At 45.0% G+C, this 18,939-nt stretch overlaps 3 protein-coding genes across 6 annotated transcripts in view; 1 reads left to right on the top strand and 2 right to left on the bottom strand.

Moving 5' to 3' along the window:
• The window catches only part of plum, a 69,306-nt gene extending 63,787 nt beyond the window's left edge, over positions 1–5,519 (top strand). For both annotated transcript variants that reach the window (XM_070286981.1, XM_041775466.2), the window contains 4 exons: positions 35–477; positions 581–875; positions 937–1,106; positions 1,199–5,519. In XM_070286981.1, coding sequence (XP_070143082.1) covers positions 35–477; positions 581–875; positions 937–1,106; positions 1,199–2,563 — 2,273 coding nt within the window. In that variant the 3' untranslated portion in view covers positions 2,564–5,519. The remainder of the gene's footprint in view (positions 1–34; positions 478–580; positions 876–936; positions 1,107–1,198) is intronic.
• Positions 5,520–5,579: 60 nt separating this feature from the next.
• Positions 5,580–14,525, bottom strand: LOC108077823 (uncharacterized). 3 transcript variants are annotated; one of them, XM_017171347.3, is made up of 7 exons: positions 14,417–14,525; positions 8,189–8,620; positions 7,915–8,129; positions 7,301–7,841; positions 6,598–7,241; positions 6,386–6,532; positions 5,580–6,324 (listed from the first exon to the last, which is right to left on the bottom strand). In XM_017171347.3, the coding sequence occupies exons 2-7, from the start codon at positions 8,554–8,556 to the stop codon at positions 6,206–6,208; spliced, it is 2,034 nt and encodes a 677-aa protein (XP_017026836.1). In that variant the 5' UTR covers positions 8,557–8,620; positions 14,417–14,525; the 3' UTR covers positions 5,580–6,205. The 3 variants fall into 3 exon arrangements, with proteins under 3 accessions (XP_017026836.1, XP_070143083.1, XP_017026837.1); XM_070286982.1 differs by having other exon boundaries at positions 7,915–8,123; XM_017171348.3 differs by lacking the exon at positions 14,417–14,525 and adding an exon at positions 10,002–10,078.
• A 673-nt stretch (positions 14,526–15,198) lies between these two features.
• Positions 15,199–17,820, bottom strand: LOC108077681 (transmembrane protein 26). Its single transcript, XM_017171103.1, has 7 exons — positions 17,627–17,820; positions 16,336–16,887; positions 16,124–16,275; positions 15,861–16,059; positions 15,737–15,805; positions 15,475–15,681; positions 15,199–15,412 (listed from the first exon to the last, which is right to left on the bottom strand). The coding sequence occupies exons 1-7, from the start codon at positions 17,818–17,820 to the stop codon at positions 15,199–15,201; spliced, it is 1,587 nt and encodes a 528-aa protein (XP_017026592.1).
• Between the last annotated feature and the right edge of the window lie 1,119 nt (positions 17,821–18,939).

Here is an 18,939-nt window from a genome sequence, read left to right as displayed (position 1 = left end):
TAATCATAACCCACACTAAATTCCTGCTTTACAGTGATGCTTCGACCCATTGCCGTGGGCAATGATACCTTTGTGAAGTGGTCGCAGGGCCAGTTGGAGAACAAGAAATACTTCATCCTGCAGTTCTCTATTAACCACACGAATCCCCATCCCGAGCAGCTGCTGAATGGATCCTTGTATGGCACTCTGTCTCCTGTGGAGGAGAAGGCTGACGAGGTGCGTCGCCATCTGACGATAATTCAGCCTTTAAATCACTCGGCTGCGGCAACGGTGCTGCGGAATGCCGAGCACGAGCAGGACACCGAAAACGATGAGATGACCCTTGAACTGGAGGACGATATCTTCAGCTTGGTGGTGGATGCCAGTGTGACAGGAATGCTGCTCCAGCGATTTACGCGGATCAAGATGCGAGTGCTGATCATCACCAGCGAGAACGAGTTTTTGGGCCAGGACTTTCGCTACGTCCAGTGGAAGATTGTGAGTAGACTGTACTGTAGGAGCATTATTTGTTCACCCTTAGAGGATTACCAGAGATCTAAGAACATTATTAAAGCCCAAATGGAACTCAATTTCCTTGCAGATCGAGAATGGGACCTCGGAACAAGCGAATATGCCCTTTCGCCTGGTCACCATTGAGTCCCGGGCGCTGGCATTCAAGTTTCTGGACAGCCTAAACGAGACCTGCGTGGTGGAGTGCCACATGGTGATTCCAATCCCCTTTCCCAGTCAGGAGCCAAAGTGCCAGGAACGCAACATTTCCAACTCGATGCTGCTAGTCACCGACCTCAAGGCGGATCATCGATATAATTTACACTTTTACAACTGCAGGACGCGCATCTTTTACGGGGAGATTGATGTCAAGACGGAGCAGGATCGTAAGATTTGGTTACTGGTTGTTTAATGGTTACCTCTTTTAACCGAAGTACCTTCTTTTAGCTCCTGGAACTATTAGCAACTCGAAGCTAATCAAGCAGAATGGCCTTAAGCTTATGTGGGAGCCACCGACAAATCCTAATGGCAGAGTACATCACTATGACATTAGGTGGACCCTGGACAATGTCACGCATGAGGCTATAGTTAAGGAGTGCAAATTCTGCTCCTACAAGGTAAGTGAAGCTGGAAAGCAGCGGGTTAGTTCACTTGGAGGTGATACCATCCTTTCCTTAAACTTTGTTCCCTCTTCCCCTTACCCCTGCAGTTTCCCAACGTTTCGGAGACGGCCAAAATCCATGTGGCTGTTCGCGTCATGGGCGATACGGGAGCCGGTGCTCCAATGTACTTTGACATGGCAAATAACAACCACAGCCTGCTCGAAATGGACACCGAGTCATCGCGCTCGGAGGTGTACAGTGGCATTGCCATCGGCTCGCTGCTCTCCATTGCCTGTGTCCTGCTCTTCGGGCTTTTCATCATATTCCAGCAGCGACGCTTCAAGGCCCGCGCCCCAGGGCCCACCCACCTGACCACGCCCACGGACATCACTTTCGGTAATCTGAGCAGCGCTTCGGGAATGCCCGGCGACAGTGCCGGCGGCCTGAGTGGCGGCACCTTGCAGCAGGATTGCCACGAGATGCAGACACTTATTCCGCGGTCGCGCTACCACATTGAGTTGCTGCCGGAGCACACGGGCCTGGAGTACCAGACCAGTTCGGCCGCTGCTGCTGCTGCTGCGGTTGTCCATCTGGCCAATGGCAATGGCAGTGTTCAGGTGGCGAGGCGCGTGGATCTGGAGGGAGTTCAGGCAGATTTGAGTATAGCCGGTGTCCACAACCTGTCGCAGTTGCCGCTGTGCGGGGGTGGGACGTCTCCAGAACGGAAAACCGTGCAGGATGCCATGCTGCAGGAGGCCAAAGCCTTTTACATACCCTACCGCCACACGCCGCCCAATGCGGTGGCCCTGAGCAGCAGCTCCAAGCAGTGTCCGGCCAGTAGCTCCGATTTGGAGGTGATTGTGCCGCCCAATTCTTTGCCTTTGGTTAGCACCATGGCAGGATTGGGCGGCGGCAGCGGCGGAGGAGGAGCTGGAGGAGCAGGCTCAACCCGACGCAGTGGAAGCCTGAGCAGCAGCAGTGCCAGCAGCAGCAGCAACGGCAGCAGCAAAAAGCAGTTCCACACGAACTTTGTGCGCCACTCGAATTCCAACGACGGAATTTGCCTGCTGGCCGAGGAAGAGGCGGCCGCCACCCTCACACCCACCTCGGAGCGCGAATATGCGGCCGTGTGTCTCACCAACGGTTTCAAGCTGCCCGCCGATGTGGCCAAGTCGGGCAACTATAGTACCAACAACAACAATAGCAGCAGCAGCAGCAACACCAGCAACGGCACCCACCTCAGCCAGAAGTCAGGAGCTGCCCCAGTCGCTGGCCCAGTTACTGCCACTGCCACTGCCACCGCCAAGGATCGCCAGCCGCGCGGCAATGGCAATCCGATCTCGTTCAGCCACAATGCATCCATAGTTCCTGCCAACGGACCAGCCTCCGTTAACCACACGTCAGCAGTCAAGCAGTCGTGGCCAGCGGCGACGGTGGTCCATCGCCGGGCCCAGGTGGATCCCAATGGGTGAAGCAACCAGTATTTTTACCTAGCTACTACCACATAGAAGCAAAACAAAACGAAGGAAAGCGAAGAGAAATGAAGCGAAGAGGGGAAATTACATAAGTAAAACACATTCACAGCTCGAAACATTCCAAAAGAATATAAATATACGGTTAGGAGAGGTAGATGATGATGATTTAGCATTTATAAAGAGTACATTTTATAAATGTAGATATTTAGTAACTGAAACTATGGAACTATGGGAGAAATGTTTAATTAAGCTGATATTTATACACACAGATACACAGACACACTCACACACACACACAGGAGAGTGTCTGCATGGAACCGAAGTAAACGCCAAGTTCTATGCTATACTTTTTCGCCTTTCTACATTTCTTATACCGTAGTATTGTAATTGTTTAGTTTTTGTTTGTTTTTCGTTAATTGAGGCTAATTTTTACACGTTTGTGTATGCATAATTTATTGTTGCTTGTCTGATGCCGAACAGCTTAAACATAAACATAGACATAGACCATAACATATAAGCATTTACACCGCGCAGCCCGCAAGTATGCATTACATACATTTGTCGCCCGATAATTACTGCGTTTAACAACTGCATTGAATTCAATTACACTCTCACACATACACATATAGTATAGTAGGCAATACGCAAACAGAACAGCCAAAAAAACCACACACACCGCACACTGCAATAGCCCAACCACAGACCCACTCAAATACCACTCGACCGCAATAGTCACAAGTGTTCACATATCGATTCCGATTTAAAACGTAATATATATTCAATAATATTTGTAATTTTATTTTATTCTATTTATATTCCCGTATTTGTAATTGTATTTGTATTTGCCTTTGCAGACTTTTTTAAACTAAATGTTTAATTTCCGCATATTTACTGCTGCATTTTGTTTTGTTTATAAAACCGATATATCAAATGTACCTGATTATATTCATTTTGCATTCTTGTTTACGTGCTCTCGCTCTCACCACCCGATACTCACACACCCCAGGCACACACACAAACACACCCATATACTAAATAAAACTATAATAAGCCACACAAAATCCGTTGCAAAACCTACCTTATTGTATATTAAATTCAGCAACAGTACCTCCTACAAAAATCGACAAAAAAAAAAAAAACAAAAACCTGTAGCTACGCCAAAAACATACAACCAGATCCTGCTGCTCCTGGTCCTGGTATTATTTTTGACAGGACAGGACAGCTGGGAAGCTAAAGTAGCCAACAACAAAGAGCATAGGCAAGTAGATGCCAGCTCTCCGGTAGGAATTTGTGTGAAATGTTGTTCAGTGTGAAACGAGATGCGATAATTGTTACGAGAGACACACAAAACACAGCCACATACAGACCCAAACCCAAATATAGTCGAAACATTCCACAGACACAGTATGCATTGCACAGATACAACACTCACACTCACTCACAAGGACACACACAGGAGGAGGTCTATCTCGAATGGAGACAAGTTTTACATGTTTAAAAACCAGTACGAAATTATATATGTATGAATCATAATTCGATGTGAACGAGAAATGTGTTTGAAAAATGTAACTGTAACTGTATACGTATTTAGAGTCTAAGTGCAATACCAACAAATAATAAAATAGCAAAAGATAACCATTAAGACCGAACCGACAGACAGACAAACTATATAAACAATAGTACCTTCCCACTCAAGCAGAAGCAACGTTCAAAGTAGTCTCACGTCCCGAGTCCCAGTTAGTGTTGCAAACTCTCCAGCCCAACCAAGACCATCAGTAAATAAACAATCTCTAATTTGTGTTCAAGCTGAATCAGGGCAGCTCTTCTGCCCGTGCGATTCGCCGAGAGGAGTAGTCATCGATTTATAGACGAATAATTTTACAATTTACAAAGCAATTGTGTCACAGCAAAGCCACAAAATGAACTTTAACCTACGAAAAGCATTTAAGCAAACGCAAAAATATATTCCGAACGAACAACTCAAAATTCCTAGTAAAGAGAAAGAACATTTTAAACGTTACAAAAAATTATGAATACATACAACAAAAAATTAACTAAAACACTATTATATGCAGCAAAAGGCAACAAGAAAATTTATGTACTAAAGTTATATAATTAGGCATAAGAAATTCATATAAATGTACGTGTTTGGAAAAGATAAAAAAAAAACAAAACAGGAGAAAGAGAAATGGAGGCATGGAGAAATTAAGTAAAATAGCTGCGATTGTGATCGCCGTGTAAGTGGATGTGATAAATGTTTAAATTATTTAAGCGCAAAAACAATAAAGAGATAATGAAATTAAGAATTAGGAAGACATAGAAACGCGTATTGCGACTTTTGCAACGGTTTTTGGCCAACGGAAACCACTCAATAACTAAGAGTCCACTAAAATTGTAAGCAAACAATTAATTATGTTCTTATCTTTGGCGATACTGCTGCTGCTCCTAGCACTCTCTACTAAGTCTATATCTTTATTATTTGTTAATTTTAGTTCGCATTTAAGTCCACATTTTGTATACCTCATTAGTAGAGTGGCAAAGAACTAAATTTTGTAACCATATTTAGGCTTGGTTTCCTCGTTTTACATTCACAATGGCATATTTGAACAAACGAAACAACAAACAAAAAACTAATGTATTTTTTATGCAATTTATAAGCATTGTATATGCGGGCGAAATTAATTATTTGAAGCAACTAAGCTGCCAATGGTTCCTGTTAAAGATTTCGACGCAAGTGTAAATTGGCAAAACCATCGGAAAGGCCAAAAGTAATGAGCCACAAGGAGCCCTTGGCCCGGCTAAAAAGAGTCTAAGGAAAACTGTAAGAGCGCTCGGTGTTTGTTTAGAGAATACAGAAGAAGATATGGCAAAGAAGAAATGAATGCAACCTTAACTATTGGGAAAATATACTACAAATAAGTTATGATGAAAAACTTACAAACACGCGTGTTTAATTTACAAAGTTTCACTCCCATTCCCAAACATTTTCACCACAATTTCAGTCACAGGCAAGTTTATAAAATACATTTTGTTTATTGTTTTTAGTAACTGATAACTTATTAATTAGGTATAAAACATCGACCGATTAAAATTTCAGGAAACTCTCATATGTATGCATCAATTTTGTAGTCGTTGGTAACGTTTTACAGCGGTGTAGGTTTCGGTTTATACATAGATACAGACATTCATAGAACTATCAAACGCTAAATATGCAAATAATTATGTATGGTAAAATATCAATAACGTATTCACGGGTGCTTGGGGGAACATCACAACAAAGTGCGTCGACATGATCACAAACGATCACAAAAATTGCAAAAATTATCATTGGACGCCCGCCGATGGCATGGCCTGCCTGCTTCTCTGTCTGAGGCTTAAACTACAGGCAACAAAGTGTGTGTAATTACTAACTTGAGCTATTTGCTATGGATAAGCGAATTAAAGGTAATGAAACAAGTATGCTATGCACTATTTAAACAACAAGCGACGCTCTAATATTAAGCATTTAGGTACGCGTAATTATCATGACATCTCTGAGTTGCCAGTTCTATTCACAATTCGGTTCCAAATAGATCAGGTCCTAATACAATATACTTTACACACACGTATAATGCATTTTAGTTCCACTGAACTCTCAGCTCAGCACACCTTCTCGATCATTTTCACCAGTTCTTTGTACAGTATACAATCCCGTCCTCGGGGCTTGCAGATTTCGCGATGATCAAGGCGAATGCCGCAGACATCGCCAATGCCGGGATCTGTAAAGGAAAATATTATATTTAAATATATTCTCTTAGTTATCCCTAAATAAACACTCACCTGCCGAGTCCACACCCACAATTCGCAGGTACAGCACGGACATGAGCGTCAACGCAGTCTCCACAAAGCTAAACACCTCGATCTTCAAGTGACCCAGGTGATACAGACCCGCAAAACGCCTATGAAGGTCCAATAGGTACTTGTTGTCTGTAAAAATAAAAAAAGGAAATATTACTTAGTTTTAGTCCTTCAAAATCCCTTTTCTAGCTTACTCTTCTCAATCTCCAGCAGCTCTACGGATCGCGAGAGCAGCGGCGCTTTGATGCTGGCCAAGTGGGAACCTCGATGCGGCACCGAGTAGAAGAAGCAGCCTCGGGCGGAGCGCCAAAGCGGAGTCATAGCCGGACGACCACACTCCCAGGCATCCACGATGAGCTGTTTGATGAACAGTCCACCCTTCGAGTGGCCCACATAGATAATCGGGTGGCCATGGCCCACACGCTGCTGAATGAGCAGCTCGGCCATCTCCCGGGAGCGCTGTATAAGGCTGGAGCGCGGCTCCTTGCTTTTCCACAGCGGACGCCACAGGTACTGATCGGTGGTGTAGTTGACGGCAATCACTCGCACTCCGGGACAGTCCAGAGGCAGCCAGTCGCCTGGCCAGCATTTGGAGTAGTTGGGATCGTCGGGCGAGGGTTTGCTCCTGCGAAAGGACTTTCGCGGCGTTCCGGGTGAGGTGGGACGCGGGCGGGGACCCTGAGGACCTGCTTCGCTGCCATCGGCCTGCAGCATGGATTCTAGCTCGGCTGGAAGTAGCCGACTGTTGTCATGCATCCGCAGCCGGAAAGTGGGGAAGCTGTATTCGATGCCCTCGCAGATCTGGATGTCCTCCGGTTCACCGCACACATAAGCATAGCTGAGGAATGGAGAAGATTAATTAGTGGAACAAAGTATAAAGTTTCCATTTAAACTTACTCCCCACCATCATCGCTGTCGGAAGCATTGAGTTGGAAGTCCTCCTCCGGCTGCATTGCCACGGATCGCTGCAGGCGCGTCCGCTGTAGCACTGGAGCATCGTCGGTGGTGTCCAGGCACCGGTTGAGGGAGGCGAACTTGGCTCGCTTCTCCCTGGGAGCTGGATGAATTGCGGCGCTGCGAGAGTGGCGTGGTCTCTTGGGCGGCCTCACCGGTGGGCGTGGCGGCCTTTCAAACTCCACCGGTTTGCGATCATTCTGCCAGAGTCCCTGCTTCCATGTGTTCACCAGGGATCCGTGTAGTCCGTGGATGAGCACAATATCCGCCCGAATGGGCTGACCCGGCGGTGGCTCAGCCAGGATGTTGAGGGTGCAACAGCTGGGCGCATCCGAGCGAACGCTGTAAAGGGGCGGGCCCTGCATCGGACTGCTGGGCGTGCAGGGTGTGGAGGGAGCACTAAGGGTATCCGGAAGACTCTCAAGGCCATCCTGCGACTTGCGCATCTTAAGAAGTTTCAGTAGCGGTCCCATGCGGTTAGAAACTATAAAAAGAAACTATATTTAGACCTCCGACCTTTGACATACTTTTGTGTATTTATAGAGCGCAAGACTTACCCTGAACCGAGGAAAGATTCAGTGAGATAGTGTTGGCTGCGAAGGCCACCAGATTGGTAAGAGCCTGCCTGCTGGAGGCCAGGTTCTGGAGCGCCCTCAGCACGCGCACATCGCGAATGCCCTTGATGCCCCTGGCCACGCCATTCGCCAGGGGAAGGACCAGTCGCACCAGGATACCGAAGACCACACGCATGCTGCCCCCGTTCTTGCTGTCTCTGAGGGGGATTCAATGGGGTTAGCCACGGCTAAGGCAAGGGAGCACAATCCTACTTACGCCTCCATGAGAGCACCTGCACTGCTCGACCGCACCAAATCGCTGACCGCCTGCTCCTCCTCCTGGCGATCGATCTCCACCTCGTTCCCATTGTTTGTACTTGCATTGTCGTCCAGCAGCTCCGGTGGCTGTGAGTCATCCGCTGGCGCATTGTGTGTCACCTCCTCTCCGCCGATTCGCATCATGGCAATGTCGCAGACGTAATGTTCATCGATTTCCTGCAGCGGCGAGTCGCAGCTGGGGCTTCTGTTCCCGTTTCTGTTATTGTTCTTCTTCAGATTCTTGGCCTCCGTGGCGTCATCTTCCCCGAAGGGGTTGCCCTCACAGGCAGTATTTTCTTGGGTGGGCTCAGATCCTCTGGCGAACATTTCCCAACTACCTACTGCCCTGGAGTTAATTAATTCGGAACCACCATGCTGCAGTTGACTCTATCTGCAAGTTCAACGAAGAATTTGGTAGTTAATCATATGCTAGCCACTGGCGGATGCAATTTGTCAATGTCGTTGGTGGCCACTGGGCTAAAAACAATGCGGTCAAAAGCAGTCTCTCTAGCCGGGCAAGGCTTCTGGCTCTCTCTCTGGCTGAAGGAAAATAAACTGGCGGACTAAAAATAAATATTCACTTGGCGCCTGCAGTAAAGTACTTAAACGACACGGTGGGCCTGAGCTTGTAAACTTTGAACTTTTACTCAATTGGTAAACAAGATGAGAGTTAAGGAAAATATTACTAAGTTTCCCTTAAAATCATTTTAAAAAAAAAAGTATGTATGTATGTATGTGTATGATGGCCATAGTTTATTTAAGAGTGTAAAAAAGAAAAGTGTAATAAATAGATTTCAAAGGCGAAAGCTTTAGAAAGACCTCTTAAGATAAGAGCAATAGTTATTCCACTTATCTATGTATACACTTGAAAACTATCTAGCACTAAGCTGATTTTCAATCTGTTGGAATTTACGTGATAAGAGAACAGAGAGAATTCTATGGTTCTACGCCGTTTTTATTTGGTCAAGTGTCACTTTTAATTCTCAAGAAAAGATCATATATTCTTTACTGATAAGCATAAAACGAGATGTCCAAGTTCAATAGATTCATTTTCCCTTCCCAGAAATAAAGATTTCAGTCACATTCGATCTTTACGCTCTCAACATCTGCGAGCCTCCTAATGTCGGTTATAAAATGCTCTTGATGACCGCAAAACAATGATATTTATAACGAATGCTCGCTCGCCTCACCGGTCTGCCCCCGCAATCCAATTAGATGCGAAAGCAACAAATGTCAGATATAATGCCGAGAGTTGCTGCTGCCGCATAATGACAGTGACGTGCCGCTTGTAATGCCCTTAGGTTATGGCAGGCCGTACAGGTTCAAGTTGAGGGTCGCACAAAAGCGAGGAAAAACAGTGAAAAACATTCGTGCCCATCGCCTTTGTGTTCGCCACAGAAGCTATTTATAGCTGAAAATGCCGCAATATGCTGCAGGCGCCTTACACTCTCAATAAATGTATGCAAATCCGACAGTTAGGTGGTTGGCTGTACGTCAGGGGAAACGCGAATAATGACACTACCCAGAAAGTGTTTCCTATTAAGAGCGGTGCTTGAAATATTCATTAACGGGTGAATAAATATTTTTATTTTTTGTAAAAACTCATTTGTTTATAATGAAAATCCCTCTCAAAAACAGTAGGGCCATCTTGTTTCTCGACCAGTGTAATTAGCACAGCGACACATTATGAAATTCCACAAGTTAGACTCAAAGTTATGGCAACAACAACCGCACACACCACCCGCACGCCCACTTCGGCCAGCTCGACTTACACTTGATTCTCGGAATCGGAGAAATGCACACCGCTCGCCTTGAAAATCTGGGCCGGACTGGAACGGCACCTTGGCGATACCAATGGCGAGGCCTGCGGCTGGGGCTGCGACTGCGGTTATTTGCAGCCCCTAGAGCTCTAGTAGTTGGCACTTGCTCTGCTCGAATTGAGGCAACAGGCACTCTAGCCCAAAGTGGCCGAGAAACGGACAATTGACTGCCTCTGGCTCCGGTTCTGATTCCCGGCAATTGGAGACAACGAAAAGTTCAATTCAATTCGTTTGTCTGTTATCGTTCATTGTTTCATTAAGTGCGACCAACTTGGCGGATGGGCCGGGCCTCAGGCCATTCGCGGCAAGTGTTTGCTGTTTGCACTAATTGACGAGCAAGACAGTGTGCTCTTATCTAAATACCAGACAGAGCTCGATAGAGATTAGCCAGGCAAATTGGTTTTATGGAAATTTCGTTAATTAATTTCACGGCCTGATAGTGCAAAGGGCACTCGATATGTACCCTCCTCCGATTCAAAGCACAATCAAGTATTTATTTATGCGATTTGACGAGGAGGTTGCGAACTCTTTTGACAGGCAGCACTTAGCATACTTTATGGGTGGCCATAATATGCTAATGCATCGATAAACTAAATCAGCAATACTCGACTATTGTTATTCCCAGTCTGTAGACAGCTACCGAATAATCCATTTTCTGTACAAATTTCTATTACTTTGTAGTCATTTTTGCTCGGTTTACTAGTTGTGCAAAAAGAACTGGCTTTATGTATAGTATATCAAATTCAAAATCAAGTTTAATGGTTTAAAGTTAAAATAAATAATATTAAACTAAAATTACTTATCTGATTAAATCGTTTAATAAGCATACTATTTAATAACTCTTTTTTATTTACTTCTTGGCATTCTTAAATTATAAAAACAATTAAGAAAATAAGTTTTCTATCTCACATGAGTAGATCGGTTTGTTTAAATACAAACATTTTTATGAGTGTACAGTAGAAGTACAACTATAATATATATATATATATATTTGTAACTTGTTGATGCGCAGAAAGCAACGTAAATTTCATTTCCCAAGGTAAAAAGCTTGTGCAGTGCAGAAAATAAAACACTTTTCTTATCTAATGCCCATCGACAAGATTTGCAATTTACATTGTGCAAAATATATTGAACTCACGGGAGAGCGGCCGTTGCAGTTGTTGACCATGTTGTGGTCATGCTTGTGCGCCGACCAACGAGCCTCTCTCTCTCTCTCTCTCTCTCTCTCGGGCTCTTGAGTCGTTGTGGTAATGGGGCGTATGCTTAATTCGAACTCTAGTCGCCGAGATTACTCATACGCCGCGTGGACTTTGACCAGCCGCTTTTATCATCGCCCCCGAATGCAGCCCAGGGGTCCGTCTTTTGTTTGTCTCGCTGCTGTTTATCGGAACACCAGTTGCACACAGAGCAGTGTCGAAGCCTGCCAACCAAAGGGTTTTGTAATTACAGCCCCAAAATATGCGATTATCGCCTGCTGTGCCAGAGTGCAATCTATGGTGCATAATTGCTGGCCAACAAGCTGCTAAGCGTGTGCACGTTTGTCAGCTGGAAATGGCCGTTTATTATGCAAAATAATCGGTTTGGGCCTTGGCGGGGAATAGCAGCATTGCTGGATTTCTGGCCAGTTGCCCAGCATAGCATGCAAGGCGTTCGGCATGCTAATTAATTTGTCGCATGCTGCAGCCACGTGAACTGGGATCGGGCTCCACAGCGGCGCAGCTTGCATGCCCGAGTGGTCCAGTAATTCACCTGTTATTGTGCAACAAAGCGGAACAATACTCTTTGTAGCCGGGCGATGACATAAGACCTTAAAGCCATAAGGCCCACATTTAAATATGAATGGATAACTATCCGCATTTCACCCGTGAAATCAACCGTTTCGAATGATTACGAGCGTTAATCAGGGGAACAATTTTCAGGTTCAAGAACTATTCGCGACGATAAGATAGGCATTAACAATTGATTCGAGGTACTTGAGCCGTACACAACAGAAAGCTCAATAAAACCTGGCATTCAAAAAACATCTGTCACCCGAATAACAAGAGGTCAGCGGCAAGGAAACTGCGGCATTAACAGATAATAAATTCTCACCCATTAATGGGTCACTGGCAGATAAGCATTGAACTGCGGAAGGCCAGCTGCCTTAACTGGGTCAAAAGCAACGGGAAATTGTGTCCACTTAATCCTTTTGTCTTCCGACCAAGAGAATACATTAATTATTCAGACACAAAGAGACGAATTCAAGATAACCAGCCGGCTGATAGCGGAGCTTTTATTATCCACCCGCTTGTTTGTAATAACTAATCAGAATGTAAACTTATTTTCGTAAACAATGGAATTAATAATGATATTCACATTTCCCACCCCGCCCTACAGAAGCGTGCGCCAGCCGCACATCAATTTCACTTTTGAAAATACATTTGTATAATTTCCATGTGAGTTGTTTGACAGCAAGAGCTCGCAAAACAAGTTATGCAAAGCGAGCGGCAATTAATTTTGTATTATGTGTAGCTGTATCTGTATCTGTATCTGATGCTGTATCTGTATCTGTAGGTGTATCTGTATCTGTATCTGCAGACCGTGGATCAGGCCATACAAAAAGTTCTGTCGGATGTTCGGTTGTGGCCAATGAGGAACTGTTCCGTCGATGGGGCGACCCTGACCGCCATTGACCTTGATGCGATGGCAACTATTAAACTAACCCACTCGGGCCGTCTTTGACAAGGCACTCTCTTTGCTAATTAGAATGTTCCCATCTCCCAACGGGCCTAAACGATGCGCCCGAGATTAATTACTGGCCGGCACTGGCCTGCCTTGATTATTACGCCTTGGCTACTGTCACCGGCAGGCAACCTTTGGACTTTAATGGAAAACCGGCACATAATCACTGCACTGAGCGTAAATATAGGGATAATTTTTCCTTCAAGAGAGCTCCTCTGTCCGGCATAGCAACAACATGTTGCTGTATAGCTTATATACATAAGTAGATATACTAAGACTAAGGCTTTGTGAAATGAAACACATGTTGAACACAAAAAATGATTATTAACTGCGTGAAGGAAAAGTATGGTTGAAAATCGCTTGTGTCAACAATTGGAGTATTGTTTATGGTTCCTGCCTTTGTTAATGTTTAGATGATTTTTAATCATTGTGATTTGAAACCAGAATCATGGTAATAATACCCCATTGTTTATCAGTTGAAACTATGGGTTGCGGTTTCGATGACTTTGGTTTCCCATTTCCCATGAAAAGTGTCATTGATTGCTTGGGCTTTCATTTATCGGTTTACTGTCTCTGATATTTTTCTAATTTTTTCGGTCTAGAAACTACTTTTCCTTTCATTAGGGAATAAATCAACAATTCGTAAAGTTTTTCTCACTGTCTTTTCCCTGGCTTTTCCGCTGTTGCTCCACTCTCTGGGGTATCTCTCGCCTAAAAACCGGCTAACTGAGAGCGGAGAGCCGCAGCATTTGGCTAAGAGCGGGATAAGTTTTGGACAAAAGCTGCAGCCCCTGCTGTGTTGAGGTGGGTTTGAGTTAATAAAGAAAACACAAAGCGCGAAACCAAAACAACACGTGCAGGTTGGTGGCGGGAGAGAGAGGAGAAGCGGCTTAAGGGTGGGGCCAGAGGGCGTGGGAGCTTGTAAGACGAAGCCACCTTAACCTTCAGCACGCGTGTGCCGCCGAGCTGAGGTAACTCAGGCAACTCAACTGAAGAAATGAAAACGAAATCAACTGCGGATGGCCGAGGAACCAAGGAGCTATAATTTGTGAACTTTAAGGCCGTGAACGTGTTTTGAGTTCGTGATTCTGTCCAGTTCACTCCACCCACCATTCGAATACAGATATAGATATACATAGTCTCTAGATATATATACTCTACATATAGTCGGCCCGCTTTGTGAGGGGTGTACAATTGAGCCAATTTGTCGAGGGAATTCGCAATCGCCAAACATTTGTCACAATTAATTAAATTATTCAAAGGTTGTCTCTATGCCGAATGCAAACCAAAAGTATAACTCACACCTGGCTCATTATTATGTTTTCATATTTAATCGGCTTGGCAACTGCTTCTTTGGCCGCCTTATAAATGGTTAATTCTATTTGTTTGCTTTAGAACGAGATACTTGTTGTTGTTTTGCTTCACTTAGGGGATGGTTAGCCACTTAGGGGGGCTATGAAAAGAGGCCTATATTGCGATATACAAAAGTTCTGCTCAAGATGATTTCAAGAGTTCTTTTTGAGAACTTTTCTTAATAGGCAGAACCATATATCACGCATAAATGTGCATATAGCTATATATATATGTGGTGGATCCGACAAAGCACGCTCACATACACACACCCACACTCGCACTGTGAAACTTACACACTCGACGACAACAACAAGAAGCTTTTACGCGGCGCGAGTTTTTTAAAAAAAAAGCATCCCGCGAAAGACGAGGAAACGCGTCCGTAGCGCTTCGACGCTCGGCAGCAACTATTGTGCTATTACAAATAAAAACACGCTCACGAAAAATCTCCAACTGACAGCATAAAGGCCCCAGCACCCGTTCCCCACCCAGCCAGCACACACAGATACATTCCCCCATCTGTGTGTCAACAAGAGTTAAGCTTTGCTGTTGTTTTTGTCGGGCAGCTGTTCGCGTTGCTAAGCTTTGCGTGGAGCAAAGAGAAGGGGAGATAGAGAGCAGTCCCCCCAGCAGTGACATTACACAGAGTGGAGCCAAGAGAAGGAAAACTTAAGAGAGCTTCGTCGGTTTCTGGGACCTGCCAACTTATTGCAGTGCAGCCCGCGTTTTACTATCTATTCAAATACAGCTTAGTTTATACAAATATATCAAAAGATATCGAGGTCTAGCCACGAAAATAACACAAGCCGTAATTGAAGACTAGATTTTGGAAGCTCCACATCATCTTCTTGAAATAATATTGGAAATTGGTTCTATATTTTTACCAACTGCGATAAATTCAAGCCTTGTGTTACTTCCATGGTTAGAGCGCTATGTTTTAGTGACAAAGAGTTCGACCTCCCATCATACAAAAGAGCGGCTTCTCTGGTTCAGAGAGCCTTGGCCACCACCACCAGCTCCAGGCAGGTGACTGACACAAAAATAGATTCCCAACGGTCCAAGAAGTAAGTCCCACACTTCAGGACGAGTCCGAGCTAGAGGAGGAGGAGCTGTCCGAGCTGCTGTCTCCGGAACTAGTGTCGCTGCTACTCCCACGACGCTTACGCCGCCGGGCCTTCTTCTCGTCAATCACCTCGTAGCTGGGCAGTGTGGAGTTGCTGGAGTCGGAGCTGCTGCTGCTGCTGCTCGAGCTGCTCGACTCCTCTACCACCGCCTCGATCTTGCGGGCTTTCCTGGGGAATGGACACAGAATACAGTGAAATGGTCACCATCGAAGGCCAGAGGCATTACCTACTTCTTATCGGTTTTGTCCGCGCCCTTGCCGCGCTTCTTGCTTTTGGCCAGGTCACAGTCGCTGGGTGAGCTGCTGCAGTGGCGCTTCGACTTTTTGCCCTTCTTGTCCTTGCGCCGCGATTCCTTGTCCGTGCCGCTGGCCTTGGTGGAGTACAGGTTCTGAGAGCTGGCGGTGGAATAGCCCGTGTCCTTGCGCTTACGTTTCTTCCTGGAAAGGAAGGGTTAACCAGAGGGTACTGTCTGCGAAAGGGATAAGCACTCACTTGTCTTTCTTATCCTTTTTCTTTTTGCTGTACCCAGTCTCCTGCTCTGCATAGTCCCTATCCTTGGCCCTGTTTGAAAATGAATGTTATGATAAAGATACATTTAATGAAAGCTTGTCCTTACTTCTTGATCTTCTTTTTGATATCGCCACCTCGCTCATTGGATATCATGTAGATGCTGTTCTGATCCGCATCCTGAACCTTTCGCCGAGACTGGAACTGACGCGCCTTGGCCATGCGACTCTCGCGGCGATTCTTCCAGAATTCTGCGTTGACCACATACAGGCGATACAGCTGCAGAATAATCACCAAGGAGTTTTTGCCTGGAAGTTATTTAGCAAATTAATTATACTAACAAATTAAGGTAAAGTTGCCAAAAGAACTTACAGGTGAAGAAGACATTCATATAGTTAATAATATTGTATTGAAAGATGATCAGCAAGCGAAAGGTTAGAAAGGGCGCATCCTGCAGGATGACGTTGAGCACAATGCCCCACACATCTATGCCACAGCAGCAGTTCTGGCAGCAGTCCGTGTGTCTGTAAAATAAACATAAATGAGAAAAGTCCTGATTTGAGCTTGTACAAAGTTCCACTCACTCCTCCTTGCTATGCGATCCACTGCCACGGGGACGTCGTCCTCGCGTCGCTGAAAGCACTATAGTGAACTGCATGAGGCTCCAGGACCAAATGCCCAGTGTCAGGAAGACCAGGAATCCAATCTCCGCTATGGAGTCGTCCTTGTACGAGTCAAAAAACTCTATGATGTCCGCCGCCGTGCCAATATAGACCAGGAGCAGCTGACTGAGCTGGTCCCGCGTGAGATCGCCCTTCGGGAGTAGCCACCGGCCCACAATGAGGATCAGCATGAGGAACTGCTCGATTAGTGTGGTCAGGGTGGCCCTACTGATGTGCGGCAGCTTGACTCCGGCTTGGCCCAGCAGATTAGCCATGGGCACAATGCCACTGATGTTGCTGTCCGGGAGGTTGGAGTTGTTGACCAGAGGACTGCTGAAGTTGCTCAAGCCAGAGACATTCGCAATGATCAGCGAGGTGTTCCTGGCGGCCAGGCGCCGGTCCACCTTGTCCAGCTCGAGGAGCCAAATCGCCGGCACAATGCTGCTCAGGTAAAGGAACACCGAGGGGCAGAACCTGCGGACGGAGGATACCACACAAATGAGGTTGCACGGGTGGAAAAGCCAAAACAAACAACAAGTCTGGGTGATGCGACAAAAGGTAAACAAGAATCGAAAGACACTCCTCCATCTCCTCAAACCAAACCAAACCCACCCGCTCCACACGAAATTCCATTAAAGTTTTTACTATTACAGCGCTTGGGGTGGACAGCCTGCACTCGAAATAAAACTAAACATTTTGTGATTCAAATTCAATTGAGAACTTCTAACTAAAATTAAGGTTAAAGACTTAAACTTAAAAAATATAATTAAACTATGTTTCTAAACAAAAATAAATGAATTTTTAACTTTTGTAAATTGCAATAATATTCGTTTTTAATCGTAAATATTATATGATGTAATAAATATAAATCTAAGCCCCATTAGAATTCCAAAAATGTATTTAGCTTTTCAAAATCAATAACTATTTAAGAGTTATCTTGCATTTAGATTAAAACATTTCCCATATATAATATAAGAACCAATCTTTTTTAAATTCCTTAAATAAACTCCCTTTTTTTCGAGTGTGGAGGAGTGGCAGCAGAGTTTGTGGGCTTCGTGGGAGTGTGGGTGGTATGGTTAGCCACACATTAAACACATGATTTCACTTTTAATTGAAAATCAAAGCTCGCTGGTTGACGTCAGCGTCAGCGATTGTTGTTTACATTCCGGGAAACGGGATAAATCAAATAGGGACTTCACAGGTCTTTCCTTACCAGCGCCACTCCTGCGTCTTCTTGATCATAATGGTGAAGATGCCCTCCAGGAGCAGCAGCAACAATGGTCCACATAGTGTCCAGTACTTATGATCCTCCTTGATAATGACCAAATGCCAAATGGCCAGGAGGCTGTGAGCACTGAAGATGATCCTCGTGAGGATAGCCTTGATCGTGGAGATTATCTTGGCCATGGCTGCAATGACATAATCCTGCAAGCGAGTCAGCCACCCAGGACTAAGGACACCGAATCAAACCGAACCGAACTGAACCGCACACGGTGGAAAGCCAAACGCAACTGAGTTGACTGACTGAGCAGGATTCGCTGGGCCCCCAAATGCTTTCATTAGATGTTTAAACGCTTTTTAAGAAATTAAGGACACCGCAGCGAATGGCGCGTAATTGGTGAATGGCGCAGTCGACCGACCCGGTATCCCCGTGCGCGTGCAGGATGAGTGTTTGCTTCGCCTTCGCCGAATCATCTTCGGCGAGTACCAGGAGCGAATTCTATATCCATATCTTCTAAACCTATAAATACTTAGGAGTATAATATAAATTTGAAGGAAGGTACGGAAATTAAAGAACAATAATTAAGTAACAAGTAAGAAGGATTTTAATACATTTTTCATTTATATTTGTAAATATTCCTTCGCCATTTTTACTGGATTTCCGATTACAAAAATTGACCTTCGGTAATGCTAAATATTTATAATTTAATATAGAAACTTAGATTTTTAATATATCTTATCTCTAACCGCACCACGCTCCTAGTAATGACATCTCAAACGAAATCGAAGCCATGCGTGTTATACTTATGTGTACCTAGAAATCACACGACCGTTAAATGCTAGCGTAGATTGAAGGAACCCGGGATTAGGTCTTGGGTTGGGGCCAACCACAAATGGTCACAAATGCAGTGCAAACAAATCGCAGGAGTGAAAGTCGCCGAGCCTTGGCCATCAAAATCGCGGTAATGTAGCTGCATGGCATGGCATGGCAAGTTATAGTCATCGTAAAACCCACTCCCCCGTAAAGAAACACATAGCCGATGTTGACGCCTATGTGGGCGGAGATGGGTCAATGTTTTTGGCACACGTGAAGTCATTGAACAGGATGATGATGGTCGCGGTCTGGGTCTCTGTGCTTACTAGACATGCTACCTGTTGATTGGAACAAAGAAAGTTAACAAGTAACTGAGTAACTGACTGAATTCACCTAAAGGTGAATATAGTTAATGAATTAATTAGTTATCTTTAGCTTATAATAATTATTTGTTGTTAGATACAGCGAAATTTTAAGAGCATACTCCCTTT

Source organism: Drosophila kikkawai, chromosome 3R (assembly GCF_030179895.1).
Source record: "Drosophila kikkawai strain 14028-0561.14 chromosome 3R, DkikHiC1v2, whole genome shotgun sequence".
In the NCBI taxonomy this organism is placed as follows: Eukaryota; Metazoa; Arthropoda; class Insecta; order Diptera; family Drosophilidae; genus Drosophila; species Drosophila kikkawai.
The sequence above is the reverse complement of the archived record's forward strand: the minus strand, read 5'-3'. Positions and strand labels throughout refer to the sequence as shown.

What these genes read in the sequence shown, in the direction of transcription:
- LOC108077823 (XM_017171347.3), bottom strand. Translation starts at nt 8,556, where the DNA reads ATGTTCGCCAGAGGATCTGAGCCCACCCAAGAAAATACTGCCTGTGAG. An exon ending in GACAGCGATGATGGTGGGGA is followed by an intron (nt 7,242 to 7,300) that starts GTAAGTTTAAAT and finishes TCCATTCCTCAG; the next exon opens with CTATGCTTATGTGTGCGGTG. An exon ending in TGTGGGTGTGGACTCGGCAG is followed by an intron (nt 6,325 to 6,385) that starts GTGAGTGTTTAT and finishes TTTCCTTTACAG; the next exon opens with ATCCCGGCATTGGCGATGTC.
- LOC108077681 (XM_017171103.1), bottom strand. Translation starts at nt 17,820, where the DNA reads ATGGCCAAGATAATCTCCACGATCAAGGCTATCCTCACGAGGATCATC. An exon ending in AAGACGCAGGAGTGGCGCTG is followed by an intron (nt 16,888 to 17,626) that starts GTAAGGAAAGAC and finishes CTCCGTCCGCAG; the next exon opens with GTTCTGCCCCTCGGTGTTCC. An exon ending in ATCAAAAAGAAGATCAAGAA is followed by an intron (nt 15,806 to 15,860) that starts GTAAGGACAAGC and finishes ATTTTCAAACAG; the next exon opens with GGCCAAGGATAGGGACTATG.